Source organism: Callorhinus ursinus, unplaced genomic scaffold (genome assembly GCF_003265705.2).
Source record: "Callorhinus ursinus isolate GAN/ISIS: 27379988/994484 unplaced genomic scaffold, GSC_fseal_2.0 scaffold28, whole genome shotgun sequence".
NCBI classification, from domain to species: Eukaryota; Metazoa; Chordata; class Mammalia; order Carnivora; family Otariidae; genus Callorhinus; species Callorhinus ursinus.
The window spans coordinates 9,809,028-9,831,672 of record NW_027397090.1 but is presented as its reverse complement, the minus strand read 5'-3'; the positions used below and the strand labels follow the sequence as shown (position 1 = coordinate 9,831,672).

Here is a 22,645-nt window from a genome sequence, read left to right as displayed (position 1 = left end):
GCCCTTGAAACCCAAGCAGTCCTTAACTAAACTCACCTTTTTTCCTCAAGCCCCTCCCAAGATCTGCTCCCACTCCTGCATTCTCTGGTAAAGATACTGTCATCTACTCGGTTAAGCCAGAAACCTGAGAGTCACCTTAGACTCACTTCCCTCTTCCTTACATCATTTATAATCAGGCAGTCAACCAGCCTGATGATTACTCTCCCTTAATTCCTCGAGAAGTGGCTCCTTTTTGTCTAACACGGCCTGATAGCCATGTCATCTCTCACCTGCCTTACCCCAAACACACATTTTTTGCTGGTCTTGTCATTCTTACTGACCGCCTCCCCCCCCACAACCTGCCACATTCATCTTCCTCCAGAAGCTGACAGAGTGATCTTTACAAAATGCCAGTCTAATCCCACTTGTACTGTCTGTGTTCCTAGGAGAATACAGCCCCTGCCTGCCTGGGCAACCTCACTTCCTGGCACTGAAGAGCAGGTCTGTGGTCTCTTCATTCCTGTTTCTCCACTTGAGTTTATTCCCTTCACCTGGAAATCTTTCCCCCTTCTTTCTGACTCACAAATTCATTCCCGTAAGCAACCCCACATCTGGAAAGCCTTCCCTGAACCCCATCTGGGTGAAGAACCCCTCCCAAAAGTCCCCTGAGTCCCGTGAGCTTTCCAGGAATCCCAGCACTTACAGTTTCTTATTATTTACTGGGCATCTGCTGTAATAGACTGAGCTCCCCAAGTTGAGAGCCTAAGTCTTTTATCAGGGGTCTGGCTTGATAGAAGTGGGTCAGTGATTGATAGAATTTCTTCCGAGAAACAAATTCTAGGAGTGGGGTTCAAATGTGCAACCCACATGTGAAAAATATGTACTATGAATTCCTTCTCCAAAGAGTTAGTATTTATTTATAACTGCCACCAGCAATGCTAGCGTACTAACTGAATCATGTTTTTCAACAACTATTTATTGTTAATCTGTGTCAGGCACTGTGTCAGAAGAATAGTATTTCCAGTATACAACTATTTCATTATTTGGAGCAGTGTAGTCCAATAGAACTTCCTGCAGTGGTAGAAATACTCTTTATCTGTGCTGTCCAGGATGGTAGCCATTAGCTGCATGTGGCTACTGAGCCCTGGAAATGTGACTAACGTGCCCAAGAAACTGGAATTTTCATTTCCTTTAATTTTAGTTAATTTAAATTGAAATGTATTAAATACCTGCATGTGGGAAGTGGTTATCATGAATCATGGACAGTGCATCTCTAGAGAGAAAAAGGAAATCATTCAGCAGATGTTAGTGCTACATTCTGGATTCCTTTCTTCCTTTTTAAATGCTAATGAAGCTCACATCACTAAGGTGTGACCAGTTCACTCAGGCTATCACTGTTGCTGTTTGTAGGCACTACCTAATTTGGGAAACATTTTTTTAAATTGGTGCTTAGGTCAGGAGAGTAACACCTTACATCAGGAATACTACCCAAACATCTAGGTCTGGAGACTTGAAGGAAAGTGGGAAATGTTACTCACAATGCTTTTTGTCCAGAGGCATGCACTTAGTTACCCCAAAGGAGGCCAGAAGCCTAACACTTTCAGAGCGGCATCTGCTGGACTTGTTTTTCCACATAAACTGCCAAACTTGTTTTGATTAGGCAGGAAGTGAAGCAATTTTTCAGGGAGAGAGCCCAGCATCTGCATCTCGTCAGCGGGCCAGACCAAACCTTTTACCTCTTACCTTCCACTTGTGAGCCTAGGCCGAGTTTTGCTTTAAGGGAAAGCGATTTTAAGGGAAGAGCAAGGTGGTCCGCACTTCTTTCTCTTACAACGTGGTTCCCTTAGATTTCAAACCCAAAATTTTATTTTTAATCAGTGTACCTGTTTTGAGTCTCCGAATAATTTACATGCCTCTAAAATAAGGAAGCTTTTACTTCTCTTGTGCAGTTCTTTGTACACAGGACTCTAAAACGAGTAAACGTACTGAGTTGAATTAAATCCTACTGGCTAAGCATTTGTGACCTACTGGTAGCCTTTTAAAATGAGAGAGGGGTTCCCATCTTTATTGGAGTTGTTGGAAATGTGCCAAAGAGATAACCTGGAGTATATTTTCCTCATAAGTCATGTTTTATTTAACACCAACATCCCAACACCCTCGGAATTCGGGTAATCAGTTGTTGAGCTGAGAAATGTGGGGTACAATGCCGTGTTTGTGTTGGCTGGCTTGGGCAGGCCTCTAGGCAGGACAGAAAACTTTGGGGTTTCCCTTCTTCTTCCTTTCGGAAGAGAGCTAAAGAGGCGCCGCAAACCTCTCCAAAAAGTGTTCGTACCGGATGCGCAACCGACCTCAAAGGAAGAACCCCGGGACAGACAGACCAGCCCCAAGCCTCCTGCTACCCTCCCAGCGTTTCCCCCGCGCGCGCCCGGAGCGGGACCTGCCGGCCTAGTGCGCGCCGCGGAGCGAACCATCGCGCCGCCCGGGACGGGGGGTAGGGCGTGGGGACCGCGGGCCGCTCGGACCCCGGCGTCCCCTTGCCGCCGCCGCCGCCCCCTCCCGCCCCCTTCCCGGGAGTCGCCTGTGAAACGGCCAGTGGCGGGAGCCTCGAGGATTGGCCCTGAGAGCCCTCCCCGCACCCCCCGACCGCGCGGGGGTGGTAGCGGCCCATTTGAGAGTTTCCCGGGTCCGGCGGCCGGCGCAGAGGCGCTGCGCTCCGGCTGGGGGGGGGGGGGGGGGGGGGCGGCGGGAGGAGGGACAAAGGGGTGGGCCCGACGGGCCGCCGGTGCCGCAGTCCCGGCTGCGGGTCCGAGGACTGATCGGCTGCGCGGACAACAAGGAGGAGCGGAGCGCAGGCGGGACTTGCGCCCGAGATGCCGGTGCGGGGAGATCGCGGGTTTCCACCCCGGCGGGAGCTGTCAGCTTGGCTCCGTGTAAGTGCCCTCTCGAGTCCGCTCGGTCGGGAGAAAGGTCTCGGGGAATGAGCGTGGGAGCGCGTGGTGGGCTTCCTGCTGCGCGGTAGGTAGCTGTTACTCTCCCACCTGAACGTGGGGCCGAGCGCGGGGGGTACATTTCACCCGACCGGGCGGTGGCTCATGGCCTCCGCGGCTCCTTGATCCTTTTCTCCTCTCTGAAGTCACTTTTCAGAGTAAGTCTCCAGGAGGGAAGGGGAAACTGCCCTGAACTCTGTCCTGGATCTCTGCTACCTTGAAGGCATCTCGTCCTGCCTGTGATGTACCCTGCTGCATGCCTTGGTGTTTTCTTTCTCTGTTTCAAACCACATACTTTTACTTGATGCAGAGCTACAGGCATGTGTGTGTGAGACAAACTGACAACTCTTTGGAGACCAGGAGCTTCATTTTCCCTTTTAATCAGCTGCCTCTGTAATACCAGTAAAAGTTGTTTTCAGTAGGGACTGGAGATGGGGTTTTGGAGGAAGCCACAAAAAGGGAGTGATGAGTGCCTTCTACTCTGGTATTATCTTAACCTGTCACCATTCCCTTTCTTTTATGTCTTCATTTGTCAAGTTTCCGCTTTTACACAGTAGTTTAAGTTATAAATAAATCAGGGTTTTGACTACAGGGTTTTAACATTCTTGAAATGTGGACGAACTTGGGAGTGAATACTCCAGGGCTTAGTAATGGAATACAGCCTCCCACCTCTATTTTAGCTTAAGTTCTTCAGCGCTGCTTCCCTGGCAGCTGTCTGGTCTGAGTAATAATGGTTGTGGTTTCCCTGCAGTTCCCAGCGAAGACTCACCCCATCATAGAAACTGCCCTGTGATTCCACACGCCCTCCCTCAGCTTGGGGAATCCTAGCAAAGGGGGAAAAGAGGCCCTTTGCTTCAGAGCTTCTGGTGGTCTGTGCTAGGTGTGCTGACAATCATTTTGGGAGAACTACCCGGCTCTGCCAGAATCATTCCTGGGAGGGACGGTGTGTATGTGTGTGTGTGTGGGGGCTAACATCTACACCCACACCTGGGAAGGAGATGTTTTAAGTGAGGAGCAGGAGTAGTTGCATTTGTAGCATTTAATATCCTGTCGAAGGATGAAATTTGACTATTCATTAAATTTTCCTCAACAGCTTCACTTCAGCGTGGGCAATACCCGTGTTAAAGAGCGTGCCTCTGTTACACTGTCTTGTCGGGAAAGCATGCACATAATTAAGAATGATGAGTTCCCATTAGAAATAAGGGTGCGATGCTGTGGCTTCTCCTTTCCGGGGAGATGGGAGAAGGGGCGCTTCACTCAGGCAACGGTGGCTTTTGAGGTGTTCCTTGAACTTTTTCAGAGCTGCTACCAGATTGATGAAGGGGGATTTCTTTCCTTGAAATGGCTGCCGCCACCTTTTCATGACCACACAGCTAGTAACAAGCACCTCCCTACCTGCGGCGGTCTCTGTGAGGGGTACAAGATGAGCAAGACTCAGCGTCTGCCTTCTGAGTCTGTGAGAGCCAAACATGTTAGACTGTTTGAGACTCTGCACTCTGCTGGGGTACCTGTGGCTGGGGTGGGGGGTGGCGGGTGTGCGATACCCAGACATACTTTGCGGTGCAGAACTACGGGCCAGGTGGGACTGCGTTACACACCCTCCCTGTAGGGATTGTTTTGGGGAAGAAAGGGCCGCATTTGAACAGGTACCTCACAGCGCAAGCCAGTAAAGAAGATGGGGCTGATAACACACCCACCTCATAGGGTTGAGTGAAGACTGCATGAAGTGATGTTAGGGTGTTGGGCATGTGTGGGTGCCAGGTAAATGGTAGCTACTAATAAGAACCAACACAGGTGCTGAAAGTGGTGGGTCCTGGGAGGTGGTAGGATCTAGAAGTACAGGTAGGAGGTACCAGGTAGGTGTCTAGGCAGGAGCCGAGGTAAACAAAAAGTTGCTCACACTCTCGAAAGGCCTTGAATGCCAGCAACAGAATTTGGTGGGGAGGGAGGAGTCCTAAAATCCCTAATGTATTAATGACTGAATTTCCCTACAAAGTGAACCAGCTTCCCGCTAAAAACTTCACCCTACCCCTACACAGGGAATATTACTATTTTTGAGGCACTGAAATGCCTAAGACCAATGAATTTTAACCTCGCCCCCCCCCGGGGGAATTCTGTTTGCAAGGACTTCTGCCTACATTTGTTTAACTTTTGATCTGATTCTTTGTACATTGACAAAAGGTTACAGCCAGCCATTTATCTTTTGCAGAAGTGCCTGGGAATGCAAGGGAGATGTGAAAATCCCTGCAGTGACTTAAGTTTAGAAAGGGTTTCTCTTCTGAAGGTATTCTTTTTTAATAGACAGGTGAGTTCTTGAAACTAGGCGGGGCCACTTGAGTCCTGTGGATAGTAGTAAGTTCTGTAGTTGACAAAGTCATGCAGATTGGGGCTGGGAGTGCCAGGAGGTGTGGGTGGTGGGGTGGGGTTAAGAGGCAGGGTTAGTAATCACAGCTGAAACTTGCAACATACTCTTACCCAGAATATGAGCTGTCAGGGAATTCCTTGCCTGATCCCTAAAACAAATCCCTTAAGGAGTTGTGGCTACAGATTAATTTATCTAGGTTGAGAGCTGACTCCCTATAAAATGCCTCATTGATTAGATTCTGAGCAGTAATCAGGGGGCCAACAATTGTTGGCCAGATGGCCTTGGAGTAGCCAGCCTTGGTGTTGAAAGGCATTTTCCATTGAAGGTGATTTGGGATGTAGTCACATAGGAGGGTGTGACTGATGTGCATGTGTGTTGGGGAGTACAGTTGGGGGGCAGAATATCTCACGTTTTACTGAGTTAATTTCTTGCTCCTAAATCCAGGGGTTGGGGTCAGAAACAGACTTAGTGGTCAGATTTAACACCTGTTTAGGGGGTTAAAAACGCCAGAGTTTTTGTGAACTTCTTGGGGTTAAAAAAGAAATCTTCCCTAAAACTATTAATGACCTACTTCACCCCCACAGGAATTTTTTTTTTTTTTTAAAGATTTATTTATTTGAGAGAGAGAGCGAGAGAGGGAACACAAGCAGAGGGAGTGGGAGAGGGGAGAAGCAGGCTTCCCTGCTGAGCAGGGAGCCTGATGCGGGGCACGATCCCAGGACCCTGGGACCATGACCTGACCCGAAGGTAGCCGCCCAACCGACTGAGCCACCCAAGTGCACCCCCCACAGGAATTTTTATGATGACCCTTGTTAGCAGAAGCCGGTATAGCTACCAAATTTATGTGGGTCTAAGGTGATATTACCATTAAATTTTTTTTAAAGACCATGTAAGAGCAGTGGGAAAAAGTTTCCAGGCACTCAGTCCTAACATTAAGTACTGGCAATAGCTAGTTCCTGGTTTGAAGGGTACCTGGGAAATACAGCTGGCTAAGCTTGTACACCACCAATGTTATTGCACACGAAGCAGAGCTTAGAGTTGGCAGGTGTCTGCTCTCACTCTTTCAGCTTGATTAGGAAGTGCACTTAATTTGGCCTCTCACTTCTAGAGCCCAGGTAGGCCTGCAGAGGCCTTCGCATGACGGTGATGGTTTCATTCTGTTTTTAAGGCATCTAGAGCCTTTATCATCCAGCGGCCACAGCATCCAAAGTTTCATCAGCCTTGATAACCTATGAGCCCAGAAGAGAGACTGTCGTATTGAAAAAATACCTGATATGTTAATTAAGCATTTTTTCTGCCTTTTTTTTTTTTTTTTTGCTGTTCCCTGAATAGTGTTATTCTAAAGTGTGCTACACAGACTTACAGGTGGCACGTTATTTTTCAGTTACTGTGCCCGAATACTGTACTCCCCCAAGGATAAAAAATATAAAGCCGGCTACCAAATTCACTTATTTTTAGATAGGTTGCTTAGAACGAGGCACAATAAGTATTAAGTAAAACAGAGTTTGATGTAGGAGAAATAAATTGTGGGGATGAGTGATAGGAAAATAAGGGAAAAATTGTGAACACAGCCCTTGAAATCTGAGACTTGGTAATGCTGTTTATAATATGAGTGTGGTGTTTAGTTATGGAGAGCTCCCTGAACCGTGACCCACCTTCAGGAATGTCAGACAGAGTCTGCTGGTGTGAACCTGTGATAGGATGGACTAAAAATGGAGGAAATACTTGGGCACTGCAGGGGGACATCACTCTGCTATGGAGCACAGCTTGCTCTCCTGATCTAGCAGTGCTGGAGAAGGCAGAGAACCAAATAGCACCCAATTTTTTTTTTAAAGGTTTAATTTTTAAAGTTATCTCTACACCCAACGTGGGGCTTGAACTCAAAATCCCGAGATCAAGAGTCGCACACTAGTGACCAAGCCAGCCAGGCGCACCGAAATCCATTTAATTTTTTTAAAAATGTAGCTTATGTTGGTCTGTAATGTAGGCTTTAAACAAGGATTGTAGTAGGAATTGGAAGTCTTGAGGTTTAAAAAAAAAAACCAAACCCTGCCTTGACCTAAAAAAATGAGCAGCTGAAGTTCATGGTCATGGTAGGTAAATAAAACCAGAATAGAAGACACTTTGAGTCACCAAAATCCTTAATCTGTGTGTGCATGCACACCTTTTACGTGAAATCCTAAGCCTTCAATTAGTAACTTGTACTTTAGTCGTTTTAAATCCATGCAGATATTTGTTTAGTGCCTCGGCCAGATGGTTATAGTTAAATCAGGTCTTTAACCTTAAAAACATAATGCAGTCTTTCTTAATCACTTATACACCTTGTACTTTTTGTTTTGTTTTGTTTTTAAGTAAGCTCTACCCCACAACATGGGGCTCAAGATCATGAGCCCAAGATCAATAGTTTACGCCTACCCACTGAGCCACCCGGGTGCCTCCCCACCTTGTACATTTTAGACCATTAGCAATATCATTTTTGTAGTGTTTATTTTGACTTTCAGACTAATATTTAGCCTAATTAGAATATTCATGGCTTTTAGTTCCTCTTTGTCTTGTCCCAACATTGCATGTGTGTGGGAGAGATTTGGGGGGGTGGCAGGAATGCTAGGAGTGAATAAAATATTTGTGATTTAGGAAGGTGGACTGACAAAAAAATTTCAAATTATACCAATAATCATGGCAAAGATCCCATGTCCCATCCCTGAATGCAGATGTTTTCTAAATTTTACCTATGTGCATATATAAAGATGGGCTTCAGAATTAATTAATAGGGCAGTTATTTTTTGTTGTAGACTTTAATCAGCCATATGAATATATACTTTATGTTCACAAGAAAAAAATGGCATCACCTTTTGAAACTTAATTACGGTATGCCTCATCTGATAGACACCGTGTATGAGACTAAATATATAGTTACACATTTATAGTTAGTGACAAGCCAGAGGCGTTGGAGAGGGATATACATAATACATTTTGAGACAATTATTGGGATAGTCTTCTTGGTAGGTAATAGTTATTAGGCTGTAATTAACAGATAATGATTAAAGTCCAGTTATATCTTTGCCATTGTATTAAAGAAAAGCTTTGGTAGAGATGAAAGAACACTGCAGATACTCTACATTTTGTCATTCGAGTTGGAGGTGAACAGGGGAAATAATGCTTTCTAATCATCAGTAGGAATAAATGAACTTTTCTCAGACTTGTAGCTTCTAAGACCTTCTTTCCTCTGAGGAGGAAGTAATGGTCCAAAATGGCTTTTTTGGGAACCATTTTGGAGAGCCATTTATTGTCACAGCAATAAAGGCAGTGTTGCAAGTTCTAGGTTGTGGGGTTTCTTTTATGCCTTATGGAGTAGAGCACACCTGAGACCCTGAGTCTGTGTTGGGAAGGAGGGTAGCGTATGCTCTGAGAGGCAGCCAGTTCATTCTCAGTCCATAGAAGACGGTTCGCAAATATATATGGCAAAAGCAGAATGAAATTATTTGAGGGAATTAATTAGCAAAACTAACCATTTCTGTTTTTGAAAAGAATGACTTGTTTAGAAGGAATGTCCCTGTGAGCTCATTTTTAGAAGTGTGGTTCCTCCCTTTTACCCTTCTTCACTCAGGCTGAATCAATTTCCTTCTTGCCCATGATTGGTTGGTGTGCACATGCCAGTATTTATTAGAGCCCTTATCATGTCTGCTCCATGCCAGTCACTTCCCGTTGCCGTGAGCCCCTCCTTGGTCTGAGTCATCTGGGTAACCCCAGAAGCTGACAGGACACCAAACATATCCACTAAGTTTACCACAATTGAACCGACTGGATCTGGGGAAGGCTTCTGTTGCATAAACCAGTAAGAATTGAAGACTCACTGGGAACCCAAGAAGAGTGGATTCTTGACATTTATATAGTGAGTGGATGGATAGTTTGTGAGTAAGGAAAAACCTGTAGAGTTCTGTACTGACCTTCTCTGTGGCAGTGTATTAGCTGTCCTAATGAGCTGGGTGGCTGCAGCTAAGGCATGTAAGTGGACATTTCTTTATAGGGAAATGAGTAGTTGTATTTGAAGGCCTCTGAAGTCTTCTCTAGTGCTTACGGTTCTAAGTGGTTGGGTATAAAGCCGAGAGAACATTCTAAATAATTTCTATTGGTTCTTGTCGTCTTAAAGTGCTTTCATGCTCCTTAAAAAACTTGGGTTTGTTTTCTTTTGTTTTTTTTTTTTCTTTTAAGAAGAGGTCCCAGTGGGTTGTCTCGGAAAGATACTGTTCTAAAGGACAAACAGAACCCAAGAGTGCCCGGAGTTGTTGAGCTCATGAAGTGCTGGGAAGGTCTATTATTCAGTTGCAGCTTCAACAATGTACCGCCACGGTGTGTGCCGTGTTCTCCTCCTTGCTCTGCCGCCCAAGACAGTATCTGCGGTCATCTCGCATCGATTCCGGAGAATCGTTTTCGCTTTCTTCTTCCCCTCCACTCTTCCCAGTAAGAGCTGCCTACTGGGAGTCTCCAACACCCCCTTCTTTTCCCGTGGCCTTCTCTTTCGGGGGCTGTCTTGCCTGTAGCAGAAGCAAGGTAAGGCCCAGAGTTGAGAGTCTGGTCTTCACAAGGTGGGCTGAGGATGAGCCTCCTGGTTACTGCTGCATGCCCTCATTGTTCCCTAACACAGAATCACTCACTGTCGCTTGAGTTTTACCATCACTCAGGCACTTGTGAGTTTTTCAGCATAACTTGAGGCAGAACACTTTGCCTACCTTGGATGGTCTGTTTAGTGTCTGCGTGAGTTTTAAGAGAGGAGAGAGATTTGTGGCATCTTAGACACCCATTGAGATTTTCCAGAAATGGAACTGGAAACATTTGTGCTTTTCCTTCTGGTGTTATTGTTGGAGTCTAAAAACAGGCAAACGGCGACACACTGAAATAAAGAGGCGCTGGGTTCATCTGGAATACCAGTGGCCTTCTTTCTAGCAGACCTAATCTGAATTTTAATCAGAGGTCTGGGAGAAATAATCCACTTATACTGCTTAAGTGCACAGTTTGCAGGTGTCTTTACCCAAGTCAGGAAGAAGCAGGAAAGGTGGACTCAATTTACCAAAGAACTGAGATTAAAAAAGTGTGCAGGAAACTGAGAAAAATTTTCCCATAGAAACAGTTGTATCCAGGGTCTGTCCTTGCAAACTTGTTTACTCATAATGAAGCTTTTTTTATATTGTTGTTTTTCTCGTGTCTTAATGAAGTATAACAGTAAAATGCACAGATCTCAAATGGACGGCTTGGTAAATTTGTTTTTGTTGTGGTAAAGCACATAAGATCCACCATTCTAACCATTTTAAAGTGTACAGTTCAGTGGCATGTAGTACACCCACAGGATTGTGCAGACACCACTATCTGGCTCCAGAGCTGGATGAACACTTATATGAATGTATTCACTTCTGTGGTTACCACCTAGATAAAAAAACAGGACTTTCCATCACTGTAGAAGCTTCTCTCTTGCTACTCTTCCTGTTACCACCCTACTTCCTCTTTTCTGACTTCTCTCGCCATGGGATAGTTTTGCTTGACTTTGGGAGGATCTGGTATAAATGAAGTCAACATTTTGTGTCTAGCTTCTTTTGCTCAACATAACTTCTGTGAGATTCATCCGTATTGTAATCTGATTCAGTAGTTCTTGTTTGTTGCTGAGTAGTAGTCCATTTATGTGAGTTCATCAGTTTGTTTATCCATTTTTCTCTTGATGGGTATTTTGGTTGTTGCCTGTTTGTGTTTTCCTATTATGACTAAAGCTGCTAGGGAAGTCACCCACACTTTGCTTTGTGGACTTATGCACTCATTTCTCTTATCTAAATCCCTAGGAGTGGATTTGCTGGGTTGTATGTCAGGGATGTGTTTGGCTTCCATTCTGTCACCCTGAAGTCAGGCAGACCTGGGTGTGAATCCTTTGTCCTCCCACTTGCTTGCTTTACCTCAGGCAATTTACTTTTTTCATGTTCAGTTTTTCTCAGCTGTAAAATGGGCACTGTGTACCAGATCAGTCAGGGTTTGGTGAGGAAAAGGGACACCATTTTAGCTATTTCAAGGAGAAAGGAATTTAATGGAGAGCATTAATGCCTACAAAACAAGAGGCTGGACAGACAAAAACCAAGGGCCCACCACTGGCTTTCATATTTGCACCCCAGCAAGTTAGAAAGCTGCTGTGGTGCAGAGCCAGGACCCCAAGGTCTTGCTCAGCCTCTGCAGCCCAGAGGTGGCTGAAATGGTAGGGAGCTAAGTGAAAAGTGCAAAGCTCAGGTCTGGCAAGTTTGCCTCGCCTGCAACTGCTGCTATGGGAAAAAAGAAAACAAACGGCATCTGCTTTCCTTCCTCCTTCTAGATCTTAAACAAGTGCACCCTGTTGGCCAGGGGGCTGGGGGTTTCTGGAAGTAAGGGAAGAGGAGTGCCAGACAACAAGAAATGGGATAGATGCCCCCTGGGGTGGCACTGGTGACCTAAGTGGCAGTGGTTGTAACGTACTAGGATCATCATTATTACGTAAGAACATTTGCCAAAGCAGCCCTACGACTGCTTTCTGTAATGCACATTCAGAGTCTGTCCTTTGACTTTACAGTCACCTGCTGGAGGACGGATGCTGCTGTAAGACCTACCTGTCACATAATTGTTTCTCTGAAGGGCCTCGGCTTCTTCAGCTACTAATCTGTGATTCTAGGTACTTTTCTTTATGAGTAAGCTTAAGAAGTTATAATTTGCAAGCCTACCAATTAATACAGAAACTGAAAGGTGACTTAATTCTAAGAACACTGCTTTGATGTATACTTTATAAAAATTTATGAGTGTTTTCTTTTTGAAGTCATTCTGATTTGTTAGTTTTTAATAAAGTAAAAGGTGATACATAAATCTTGTTAATAGGTGGGCTAAAAAGGATGCTCCCTTTTTCTGTCTTTATCTTTTGACAAATGAAATGGAAAGAAATTAGATTTTTATCCTGTTTGGTGCCAAGAATCTCATGCTGACAGCACATGCTAGTCTACTAAAACATTTGGCAATAGTGACTGTCCTATTTCTAGCTTTTATTATGAAATGTGAGCTGCACTGTACTGCTCTTGAGACATTTAAACATTTTCAATCAATTGAATCAAGTTTTTACTTCCTAGGGACCTTACTATTATTGCTTTGAGGTGGGCTGGCCAAATGATTTGTTGATTAACATTTTATTTTAGGCTTCTGTCTCTAGTGCTACTTCTGAAGGCTCCTTGCAGAAAAATTTGAAGTGAGAGGAACGCAAATATTCTAAATGCCAAGATAAGCGTGACCAGTAACTTCATTTCAGCCACTGGTGTAGCAGTTAGAATGAGCTGGCTCTTTGCAAAGCTTGCTTAAATTTGATTGTGTGAGAAATATATTGACAGAATCCCATTTTCTCTCTTTTTAGCCAGACTAATCCAGTTGGCCAGGGCTAACAATGGATGTCCAAACAGTTTACAGTGGTTAATACAATGGACAAAGGGTTTCACTGTTTGGAGAGTAGAAAAGAGAGCTGATGGGGAGCTTCTTAAGGGCACTGACCTAATTCACTCCTTCAACAAAAATGATATAAATATATATGTATTCTGATCCAGGTGTCTATAAATATTTCAGCTAGTACTATTACAGCCTCAGGAAGGGCCCTGTGGTGCTGCTTTGTGTGTTTTGTAAAGTATAGCCTTTATTTTTATTTGACAGTGGCCTTTAGTTTTGTTTTTTTTTTTTTAAATAAGCCAAGTTCTGGCATGAACTGCTGATATTCCACGAAAGTTAGGGAATTAAGAGAGGCAGCTGAAATCACACATCACCCTCCTCAGTCCTGAAACCTCACATTCAGGAATTTTAGTTATGCACTTATTTAGAGATAAACTTCTTTGTGAGCCTTTCTTCTGTAAAATGTGGAGAAACAGAACTGGGTTAAAAATAAAGTTAGTTCAGGTATTGTGTTTATGATTTACTTTGTCCAGAAAACATAAATTGCCAATGTTTTTGCTATTTATTACCACGAAATATTTGCAGTCAGTATGTACTGCCTCAAAGAATATCTCTCACCTGTTAATAGAACAGGAGCAAAGGAAGAGTGCACGTCACTATGAGGTAAAAAGCTCATTGGGCTTAGTTCTAAATTCCAGGTAACCAATTGCATTGTGGGTTTTTTTGTTTGTTTTTTTAAGATTTTATTTATTTAACAGAGAGAGACACAGAGAGAGAGAGAGACAGCGAGCACAAGCAGGGGGAGTGGGAGAGGGAGAAGCAGGCTTCCCGCTGAGCAGGGAGCCCGATGCGGGGCTCCATCCCAGGACCCTGGGATCATGACCTGAGCCGAAGGCAGATGCTTAACGACTGAGCCACCCAGGCGCCCCAAGTAACAATTGCATTGTTCTAAAACAAGTGGTCTTTGAGTGTAACTGGATGATTAAATATAAATGTTGACCTGATTGGATTATATCCCAGCCATGAACGGTCCTGAAAAACTGTAGTAACCTAGCATTAACCTATCACTCTGGATAGTTACCATACATGTTCTTTTGGCTTTATATTTGGGATAATGATTTATGCAGTGAAATATCATAGAAACTGGGGTGCTGTCATATCTGTCTCTTTCATCTGTTTCAAGTTGGACATATTGGCTCTCTTTGTGTAGTCCGCGCTACATGGATAGTCCATTATCTTCCTAAGAAGTAACATAAGCTTTTTGATTGGGATGAGCTTAATCAAAATGAATGCTTGGAAACAGAACTGCAAAAAAGGTCCTCAAGTAGATCTAATCTAAATTTCAGTGTGTATGTTTATCTTTTCAGAAAAAGGGTGTTTTCACCGGGGCCTGTGTTCTGCCAAGTGTTGGGAGGGGTGTCAGTGTTAGTGTTGGGGGTGATTGTGAGTTCTTGAGAGCGGGTCTAGATCTTTGCTTTCCTAGTCCAGACACAGCATAGTTGCTCAGGCAGTGGAGGAAGGTGAAAGGAAGACAGTGGAGCAGGTAAGTCTCAAAGGACTGAAATGGGATCCGCATGAGTGTGTATTTTCTCCCTTTTCTTACTATATTCCCAACCCAGCAAAAAAGTATTTTGCAGGTGGCTTGGAGACTGTTAGAAACAGCAACATTCCATCACTGGAGCAACAAATCTAAAATATGCATTCATAGAGCTTGTAGAGCAGTTCTGAGTCTGTGTCCTTGATTTCTACTCTGGGTATGCTGGGGGCAGGCTCACTCTGCTCAGTTCCCAGGTGTGCGGCAGAAGTCCTGATGTTTGTGAAAAATGCCTAATCATGAGGGAGCCCACGACACCAAGCGAGATGCCGTGGGTTTTGCTCTGTACTGTTGGACTTCTCATAACTTTCCTGTAGTGAAGTGAGGGAAGGAGGCGTGTGACTGACAGTGTTAGACCCTTGGTGCAGATCTCACTGACTAATCCTGCCCAGTTGGGGGTAGGTGTTAAAACCTGATTTAATAGGTCAGGAAACTGGCACAGAAATGTTAAGTATTTTGCCCCATGTCACACAGCTCGTGTGGTAGGCAGGGCATTTGAGCCAAGGTCCACTTGACTAATTCAAAACTGGTAGGTTCTTCCAACTCTGCCTGCCTCTGCTTTTCAGAATCAGATGGGCAGAGACATAATAGGAGAAGCTAAAGGCCCTCTGTTGATTTTTAGGAGTTTAAACATTGAAAGTGTATAGAAGTTTTTCTCTCCAGGGAATCATTAGTAACAATAATATATCGATTTTTTTTTTTAAGAGAGATCCCATGCGTGCGAGTGGGGGAGGGGCAGAGGGAGGGGTATGAACTCAAGCTGACTTCATGCCCAGTGCAGAGCCCAGTGCGGGGCTTAATGCGGGGCTTGATCTCTCCAGTGCGGGGCTTAATGCGGGGCTTGATCTCTCAACCCTGAGCTGAAACGCTCAGTAGGATGCTTTAACTGACTGAGCCATCCAGGCGCCCCACAGTAATATATCAGTGTTTTTAAGAGATGTTTTCATTTTTCAGTGACTTGTTTGTGTTCATTACTGTATGGGACCTCAAAGACTCAGATGAGTAAGACACAGCCTTATGGGGAAGTAGATTATATAAACAACTAGCTAAAACCACAATTTATTATAGAAATATTAAGAATATGTCTTGTCTGTGAGAGTCTTTCTTCAAGTCCACAGTCTCTAGTTAGAAATGACTGTTATCCCACCAACCTCCCATCAACCCCCCCCCAAAAAAAAAACCACCCACAATTGTTAATGTCAAGAAAAACTTCTTGTGGCTACAAAGCACATGGGTTGTGGAATTAGAACATCTTAGACTTGCTGCGTTTGGGAATTTGGCTATTACGGGTCAGAATTCCATCATAAGTTGCCTGAGGATCAAAGTACATCTTTTAAAACATCACATACCTCCAAGAAGTTTAGGCTAGCAGATACTCACACTTGCTGTGAAGTGGAACAGTTAAGTTTTCTTTTAATATGTAGCCAAGACCATATGCATGGATATAGTGAAAATTTTGATTTAGGATCAAGATAGAGTGGGAATTTTGGAGTTAGAGCATTTTGGTGGTGGAGCAGATTATAGAGTGCCATGTGTTCACCTTTGGACAGGCTGGGGTAGGAGGATGTTGAAAACTGGAGCAAACAGCCCAAGGGGTAGAAAGAGCTGGGAAGGCTCTAACTATAGATGTTTCTTTCCAATTTCCTCCCAGAATCCTACTAAGGGTGCCTTTTCTCCTCCTCACTGTCTCACCACATAGCTCTCTCCCCACAGAACCCAGAATTGGTGAGTAAGATGCGCATCCATGGACAGTCTGGTAGGGCTGATACTATTTGAACTGTTGATTCTTGGCCCTAGGCTCAGTCAGCCACAACAAATGCTGGCTATATAATTCTGACCAGATTCTAAGTTAGACTTCAGGGTGGACAATGGAAGCTTCCAGTGTTTACGCCCTCTTTTTAAAATAATTAAAAAAAAATTTTTTTTAAAAGATTTTATTTATTTGTCAGAGAGTGAGAGAGAGCGCATAAGCAAGGGGGAGCAGCAGAGGGAGAAGCAGACTCCCGCTGAGCAGGGAGCCCGATGCGGGACTTGATCCCAGTACCTTGGGATCATGACCTGAGATGAAGGCAGACGCTTAACCAACTGAGCCTCCCGTCCCTAAAAGATTTTTAAAGCAGCCTTTGCCTTGGGTTGTGGGTGCCACATCCTTGTTACTTTTTTTGAGGGTGCACAGAGAGCGTTCCAGCTTGAGATCAGGAACCAAAGTTTTTACTTCTGTTTGTCTAACACAGTTCTTCACAAAGTGTCTTGCTCAATGTTGATAATACTAACACATGTAGTTAATGATCTACTTTGAGGATTATCTGAAGCAAGATTTTGATCATAGGCCAGCTTCCCCTGTGGTATGTGATTGGAAATTGTGAACAAGTTCAGAATTTAGCTTAGGTAAATTACAACCAGGTAAGTTCTATTGCTACCAAAACCAAGTGTAGTTCACTTTGAATTGACCTAACTTTCGGATTACGTACCCACTCAGAACTAACCCCTTATTAATTAAAAAAAAAAACAACAGTAAAGAAGCAAACAGAACAGTGTTATCCCTCAATAGTGACTGGATGCTAAGGGCAGTCCTAAGGTTTATTGAAGATTAAAATGAAAACCAAGGTGAAGGAAAGCAAGAATCAGGAAGTGTGTGTACCTGTCTCGATACCGGTGTGAGCACCTTGCAGGTAAAGATTGTGTCTTGCTGAACAGGCACCTGCACATCAGTAGGCCATTACTAAATTTTGCATGAGTTTAGACTAGGGGTTGGCAGAGTACAGTCAACTGCCTGGTTGGTTGGTTGTGTTTTGTTTTTTTGTTTTTATTTTTCCCCACTTACTAGCAAAGATTTGTTCTTACCTTTTTAAATGGGTACATTCTAAATTGGTTATGTAAGTATTTATGTAATATCCTCTTGTGGCCCTTTAAGGAAACATTGGCTGGGCCATGGTTTAGAACTCTCAGGAGCAGGGTGTTTGGGCTTCTCACCCGTTCTGCTATCTGGAAACAACGCCTGTCGCAGTGCTGACTTGTGAAAGATTCTCGCTTCATGAGGACACTCCTGTCTGACGTCCTTCTTGGCTGTGGAAAAGCGAGAGAGAAGGGGTTGGGCCAGTTTGCTTTCTGGTTTCAGTCCAGGAAGGTGATGGATAATGGGCCAGTTGAGAAGTTTTGAGTGTAGACTTCCTCCAAGTTAAGCAGTAACATAAGCACAAGAAACTGTGGAGAAAGTATACTTCAAAGCACATTTTGTTTTTAGGATGTAGAAAGGCCATGAAACTGAAAGGTCCCTCTACGATGAAACATTTCTGTCTGGGTTTTGGATGTTCTTCTTTCCCTGGATTCCAGCCTTGGGACAGTACTGTTTATTGTGTTTCTACATTGTTGACTATTTCAGTTCCAAGCAATCCATTCTTACCTGTCAAGGAAACCTTCAAAATTATAATAAAATGTCCTCATGGGTTAAAAGTCTTGAAGAAATGTAGTGCAGAAAAGGAGTTAATGACGTTCCCTCAGCTTAGGAAATTTGGAAAGGCTTTGGACTGCTATCAGTGACTGACGACTGACGCTCAGCTCTTAAGGCTTTACAGTCATTGTTCTCTGTACTATTCCAGGCCTTCCTACATCCTAAAAACAAGCATCCCTGGAGGGTGGGGACTGTGTCCTATGTTGTTCGGTCTTTGTTTGCAGAGCCTGGTACACAGACTCTTAAATGTTGAATGCAATCTATTTTTTAAATCTTACTAAACTTAGGCCACATTGCCCTTTTTTAGGGTGGGCCTTACTTAATATAGGAAATACCCCTCTTGTGTGGTACTTTAGTATTTATAAAAGCTCCCACATAAAATTCTCAGTCTTCACAAAAACCCTGGGAGATGGGTATTAATCACCCAAGATGCTTATAGAACAGCTGGTTAGTGACAGACTAGGGACTTGAGCCACTTACGAAGTAGAACAGCTAGAGAGCTTAGTGTGTTACTCTGTTTCCCTGACCCCTTTTTCTTACCTGCTCCTCAGTAACAAGCCTGCAACCATGCCTTTGGGACCTGGCTTGGAAATTACAGTTCACTTTAGTCTTTCCTCACAGTAGAAGGGGGTCTTGGCTGGAGCTTAAGCCCCTGAACGGACGCTTTGGCGTCAGCTGCCCTGAGGAGCCACTACTGCACGTGGAATTGGTGTCAGGCCCCGTGCCATCGTCCTTCCCCCTCCCATGTGCAGTAACCTGCTGCGGCTGTCGACCCAGACTTATATTTCTTCTCTGGTTCTCAGTAAGATTAGGAATTTAGACTCAAATGTATAAAAATACACATTTGCCTGTGCCATTGACCTGCCGCAGACTTTTGACTCACTCATAGATGAGACCAAGATCCTTACTGAGTCCCGGGCTCCCCACCTGCCTCCCTCTCTGTGCCACAGATGTGGTGTCTCTCGTTTGCCCTTCAGTGAGCTGCATACCCTGCTTCCACAGGGTAACTAAGAAGAGCCTTCCTTCATCTCCTGAAGAGGCCAGTCCTTTCTATTCTAGACCTGTGTGTGCTTTCCCTTCATAGCACTTGTCAGCGCTTTAGTTTTGCAGCTGCTGACTGACTCCTTGATTTACATTGACCCTCATGAGTCTGTGAGCTCCCTGAAGGCAGGGCTGTGTGTGTTACCCTTGTTGTTTAATCTCAAGTGCTCAGGACAAAGCCTGGCATGAAAGAGGTGCTTGAAAAATATGTGTCCAATGAACCAATGAATGGATCCCACCTTTACGTGGAAACTAACTCCTGTAGGTCTGTCATCTAGAAATTATGTTCCTCTATACTAATTAGGTCCAGTGATTAACAATTAGAAAGTGCTATCTTCTGCTTTCCAGAGGGCTTAAATTCCTTTGACTTTCCCACAGCACTCAGAGCCAGGTTAGCAACTTTGTAGGGTGAGGACGTATTGTAAACACTTTAGTGTTTTTATTATGTTAATGAATGACAGGTAAGTGTTATTTTTTTAGCTCCCCCATTTGCAAAATTTATCTTGCCTCTTATAAAAGCTATAGTGGAAGGATTTTATTGTAATTATTAAAGTTCATTTCTAATTTCCTCTAAATGGCATTTATTTTGAAATTTTAAATTTAAGGGAAAAGCATTCTTTTTTCTGCATCATTGCGCCACCTAGTGGGCTATGTCTGTTAGTACGCAGTGGCCTTTTCTGATTTCCTGACCATCACCAGTTCCACAAAAGGGAAATGTTGGGTGCCTTTTTATGCTTTAAGATCGCATACAATTTCTACCAGCAGTTTCTGTTACTAGGCAATGATGGATTTTTCTGAGAGGAGCTCAACACTGCTGCCTTCAGAATTTAAAAAAATGTTGACCCATATCTGAGATTTTTCCATGTCACCAATAAAGGACCGGTGCAGAGTGGGGGACGGGGTGTCTGCACACTATATTTTGGACTCAGTTTAGCTCAGTTTATATAATAATGACATATAAGATACCAGACCAAAGAATGAGATCTTTTTCTAAGTTTAGAAACAAAACTGTTTCAAACATCTTAACTTTTCCTTTATTTAATAAATTTGTCATGAGAAGGAAACATTAGGAGAAGCCTAATGTTTTTGTATAACTTGATTCAGTTACATCTCCTGTGTTTTATTAAGTCAAAGTCGTTAGTAAGGCTTGCTGATTTGCATTTTCAGTATTTTTAATAGCTTGGCTTGGTCTCCCACATTGCCTTGGTGCAGGAGGTGGATGCAGGAAACCTCACCTTTCCCCTTCCTGTCTCTGGTCTTTGCCGCCCCCTCCCCTTAATGGAGTGTGTTCTAGTGCAACTGAGAGTTGTTTTTCTCCGCTGATTCCATGCGATGCAGTGGATACACACTGAGCTAAATGTACCATTCAAGCACACTTTCAGTTATCAAGTTTGATATTTTAAATGTATAATAAATACATAGCAGTTGAAACCATAAATTGTAAGCTTTTAAATCTTAATAGATTAATGGTTTAATACAAAATTATGTCTCATACTGAGAGCTGCTTAAATTAGTGTTTTCAAAGTATCAAAAAATGTGTCTTGTAAAAAAAAAAAGGAAGTTTAATAAAATAAGTTTCCACTAAAGACCTAAAAAAAAGGGCACCTGGGTGGCTCAGTGGGTTAAGTGTGTGCCTTTGGCTCAGGTCATGATCCCTGGGTCCTGGAATTGAGCCCTACACAGAGCTCCCTGCTCAGCGGGGAGCCTGCTTCTCCTTCTCTCTCTGCCCCTCCCCCTGCTCTTTCTCTTTCTCTTTCTCAAATAAATCTTTAAAAAGACCCCAAACCCCCAAGTATCATTTACTAAGTTTTACTAAGTGTTATTTTTCTTCTATCTTTCTTCTATCTTCTATATATCTTTCCTTATGCCTACATAAGGAATTAAAAATCTTTTTTCATTCTTTTTTTCTCAAAGGAATTTTTTTTTGAAAGAAAAGAGTGCATGGGGGCGCCTGGGTGGCTCAGTTGGTTAAGCGACTGCCTTCGGCTCAGGTCATGATCCTAGAGTCCCGGGATCGAGTCCCACATCGGGCTCCCTGCTCAGCAGGGAGTCTGCTTCTCCCTCTGACCCTCTTCCCTCTCGTGCTCTCTATCTCTCATTCTCTCTCTCTCAAATAAATAAATAAAATCTTAAAAAAAAAAAGAAAGAAAGAAAAGAGTGCATGCCTGAGTGGGGGAGGGGCAAAAGGAAGGGGGAGAGAGAATCTTAAGCAGGCTCCACACTCAGCCTGGAGCCAATGCAGGGCTTGATCTCATGACCCTGAGATAATGAATAGAGCTGAAATTAAGAGTCCAGTGCTTGGGATGCCTGGGTGGCTTAGTTGGTTAAGCATCTGCCTCTGGCTTGGTCATGATCCTCGGGTCCTGGGATCAAGTCCCACACTGGGCTCCTTGCACAGCGGGGAGCCTGCTTCTCCCTCTGCCTGCCGCTCCCCCTGCTTGTGCTCCGCCCCCAATCAGTCAATATATATATATCTATATATATCTTTTTTTTTTTAAGATTTTATTTATTTATTTGAGAGAGAGAGAGAGAGAGAATGAGAGATAGAGAGCACGAGAGGGAAGAGGGTCAGAGGGAGAAGCAGACTCCCCGCCGAGCAGGGAGCCCGATGCGGGACTCGATCCCGGGACTCCAGGATCATGACCTGAGCCGAAGGCAGTCGCTTAACTAACTGAGCTACCCAGGCGCCCCTATATATATCTTTTTTTTTAAGATTTTATTTATTTGAGAGAGAGAGAGAATGAGAGATAGAAAGCATGAGAGGGAAGAGGGTCAGAGGGAGAAGCAGACTCCTTGCTGAGCAGGAAGCCCGATGTGGGACTCGATCCCGGGACTCCAGGATCATGACCTGAGCCGAAGGCAGTCGCTTAACCAACTGAGCCACCCAGGCACCCCTTGCAGGAAAACTTCAAAGGTTACCAAAAAGAATCCTTAAAGTATGAAAGCAAGTACTGTTTCTGTAAATAAGTAGTATTTTTCTTTTTTCTCCTCAAAATGGCATTTAAAAAACATGGCATTTGACTCATTTTGATACAGCACTTTGAATTGCTGGAACTTCTTTTAAAAGTAATGGGTCAGTACATATGAAGATGCTTGGAAATGTTTGTGGTGTTCAATTCAGAAATACTATAAAATATGGAGAGGGCTCCATGCACTCCAGTTTTGCCACAGTATTTGTTATAGTAGCCAAAAAAAAAAGATGGAAACATTAAATGACTGCTAGGGATACGGTTAACAAATTACATGCTAAATGTGGCTATTTATAAATTTAAGTTAAACATTTAGTTTCTTAATTGCAGTAGCCGCATTTCAAAAGCTCAATAGCCAGATGTGGCTGGTGGCTACCATATTGGGCAATACAGGTACAGAACATTGTCGTTACAGCTCAGTTCTGTTGGAGAACTGTTAGACCAAAACTTCTCTGACTTGTGTGTGCGTTAATCACATGGGGGCTCTTGGTAAAATACATATTCTTTTCAACAGGTCCAAGGTAGGGCTTTGGGATTCAGCATTTTTTTTAAGATTTTATTTATTTATGAGAGAGAGCGAGAGAGAGCACGAGAGGGGAGGGAGAGGGAGAAGTGGGCTCTCCGCTCACACGGGACTTGATCCCAGGACCTCGGGATCAGGACCTGAGCCACCCAGGCGCCCCAGGATTCAGCATTTCTAATAAGCTCCCAAGTGTTAGCAATACAGTATCTAAACATGAGGTCTTTTAAGTTCCTGCATTTATTTCCCAATTCTGATAGAAAAGGCTTGTCTTTGAGGCTTCAGACTCTGTAAGGCTTACGGCTTTCTGG

General features: G+C 43.8%; 1 protein-coding gene across 6 annotated transcripts in view; it reads left to right on the top strand.

The window, feature by feature from the left end:
* The window catches only part of TJP2 (tight junction protein 2), a 117,539-nt gene that overhangs the window by 41,940 nt on the left and 52,954 nt on the right, over positions 1 to 22,645 (top strand). For 2 of the 6 annotated variants that reach the window (XM_073878106.1, XM_025891674.2), the window contains exon 1: positions 2,712 to 2,909. The exons of 2 other annotated variants lie outside the window; for them this stretch is intronic. In XM_073878106.1, coding sequence (XP_073734207.1) covers positions 2,850 to 2,909 — 60 coding nt within the window. In that variant the 5' untranslated portion in view covers positions 2,712 to 2,849. Of the gene's footprint in view, positions 1 to 2,711; positions 2,910 to 9,125; positions 9,224 to 9,559; positions 9,883 to 22,645 lie in introns of those variants that run through there. 2 more of the 6 variants (XM_073878104.1, XM_073878105.1) reach the window with 2 other exon arrangements.